Raw genomic sequence first — 2,500 nt, forward strand, 5'->3', positions numbered from 1 at the left:
TGACCTAAACAGCAAAAGGAAAGTTCTCTTTTTAAATTTAATAATTTATACAGAAGGGGTTACTAGCATCTAGTTCCCAGCATTTTATTCGCCTCTTATGATACGTATGGCTTACGGAGGAAGAATTCTGTTCCACTTCCCCATGGAGAATAATAATAACAACAACAATAATAATAATATTAATAACTAAATAAATAAATAATAACACCATTAGTGTCAGCGGATTGATCTATGAAAGATGAGGTGAATCATAGAACTGATGAGGGGAAAAGGGTGAGTGGTGCACTTAGGAGTCTGTGGAGACAAAGAACTGTGTCCTTGGAGGCAAAGAGGGGAATGTATGAGAGTATAGTTTTACCAATGCTCTTATATGGGTGTGAAGCATGGGTGATGAATGTTGCAGCGAGGAGAAGGCTGGAGGCAGTGGAGATGTCATGTCTGAGGGCAATGTGTGGTGTGAATGTAATGCAGAGAATTAGTATTTTGGAAGTTAGGAGGAGGTGCGGGATTACCAAAACTGTTGTCCAGAGGGATGAGGAAGGGTTGAGGTGGTTCGGACATGTAGAGAGAATGGAGCGAAACAGAATGACTTCAAGAGTGCATCAGTCTGTAGTGGAAGGAAGGCGGGGTAGGGGTCGGCCTAGGAAAGGTGGGAGGGAGGGGGTAAAGGAAGTTTTGTGTGCGAGGGGTTTGGACTTCCAGCGGGCATGCGTGAACATGTTTGATACGAGTGAATGGAGACGAATGGTTTTTAATACTTGATGTGCTGTTGGAGTGTGAGCAAAGTAACATTTATGAAGGGATTCAGGGAAACCAGTAGGCCGGACTTGAGTCCTGGAGATGGGAAGTACAGTGCCTGCACTCTAAAGGAGGGGTGTTAATGTTGCAGTTTAAAAACTGTAGTGTAAAGCACCCTTCTGGCAAGACAGTGATGGAGTGAATGATGGTGAAAATTTTTCTTTTTCGGGCCACCCTGCCTTGGTGGGAATCGGCCAGTGTGTTAATAAATAATTAAATAAATAACCACTAGTATTTATAATGTGACACTAAAGAGTGTGAGGAAATCTTACCAGAGATGATGCCATCAGTGATGATCAAGAGAACAAAGTAGTTGTTACCATCCTGGTGAGACTGGGCAAACTTGGACACATGTCTGATCACTGGAGCAAAGTTGGTTGGACCAAACAAACCAACTGCAACAAAAGACCAGTATCATAAAAAACTACATGTGGTAAATACAAAAGAATCTATGTTTATAAACCAATACACAATTTATACAGTAAATTTTTCTACAATTTATAGATAACCTGCACATAAGAGAGTGAAACTTGTGATGTTTTAGACCAACTTGGGCCATTAACTTAGACCATTGCCTAGTTAGTGGTCCAAGTCGGACCGAAACATAGCTGTAAGTTTCCTTCTCCTATGTACGAGTTATTTGTGAATTGTTTCAGTCACGGTACTGTGCCTTTTTATTCTTCTAAATTTTTGATAAATTCTGGGACATCAAGACACAAGAGGTCAGAGTTATTCTATTATTATAATCTTGTACACAACATACATATACAGCAGACTTCTGAGTAACACCAATCTGAATATGTTTTTAATAAAATACTATTGAAAAACTGTATTGTACCAAAGTTCATAATGCATGAGAGGAAGACCAGTACAGCATGCAACAAATTTAGGGAAAAATATATATTGGCCTTTTTGCACATCAAATCTCTCACTGTAATTAGTTATCATTTTTACAGAGGAAGCCTAGTCTCTCACTTGACATAAATGCTCTCCCACACTCCAGTTGTCTTGTAGATGCTGTTATGGGGTTATAGGACCCATTAAATCCTAGCAATGATGAATGGTTTGAAAAACCGACAAGTTGAAGATTGAGACACTTATGCAACATATGGGAATCTTTATTCCTGAATAAAGATTCCCATATGTTGCATAAGTGTCACAATCTTCAAATCCTAGCAATACTGGGGTAAATACCTATATAGCAGGAAATGGTTTTATTTGTAATACCTAGTTATACTGAATTGTTGGAGGCAAAACTGCCTTGATTTTCTTTTAAGATTTGATCACACTTATGGGGATAAGCAAACTGTGCTCCTAACAGTTTATTACAACTAGATATTACAAATAACATAATTACCTGCTATATAAGTACTGACCCAGGTACTGCTAGGATTTAGTGGGTCCTATAACTCCATAACAATGCATGCCATACCTTACTCAGTGGTGCTATTATTTATGCAATTTTCAATCTTTTCATTACCTTAACTCTTGATGAAAATGACAAATGAGCAACATTTAAGTATCTTTATTACCCAAACATTTCATCTGCACATTAGGATATGTCAGTCAAAAACAGACAAATATAACACTAGAAAGAACAGTTGAAGTCTATCAGCCTTGGTATGAGGTGGTCAGTCCCTCAAGCCTAAACCACAGACAATGTGTCCTGACTGTATATAGGGAAGCAGCTGGAAATCACGTA

The 2,500-nt window shown here is 38.6% G+C and overlaps 1 protein-coding gene across 2 annotated transcripts in view; it reads right to left on the bottom strand.

Moving 5' to 3' along the window:
• Positions 1-1,070: 1,070 nt before the first annotated feature.
• LOC128700858 (copine-8) overlaps positions 1,071-2,500 on the bottom strand; it is a gene marked incomplete at its 3' end in the record, with an annotated part of 117,417 nt that continues 115,987 nt past the window's right edge. For both annotated transcript variants that reach the window (XM_070104768.1, XM_070104767.1), the window contains 1 exon segment: positions 1,071-1,193. In XM_070104768.1, coding sequence (XP_069960869.1) covers positions 1,071-1,193 — 123 coding nt within the window.

This window comes from Cherax quadricarinatus, chromosome 94 (assembly GCF_038502225.1).
Source record: "Cherax quadricarinatus isolate ZL_2023a chromosome 94, ASM3850222v1, whole genome shotgun sequence".
NCBI classification, from domain to species: domain Eukaryota; kingdom Metazoa; phylum Arthropoda; class Malacostraca; order Decapoda; family Parastacidae; genus Cherax; species Cherax quadricarinatus.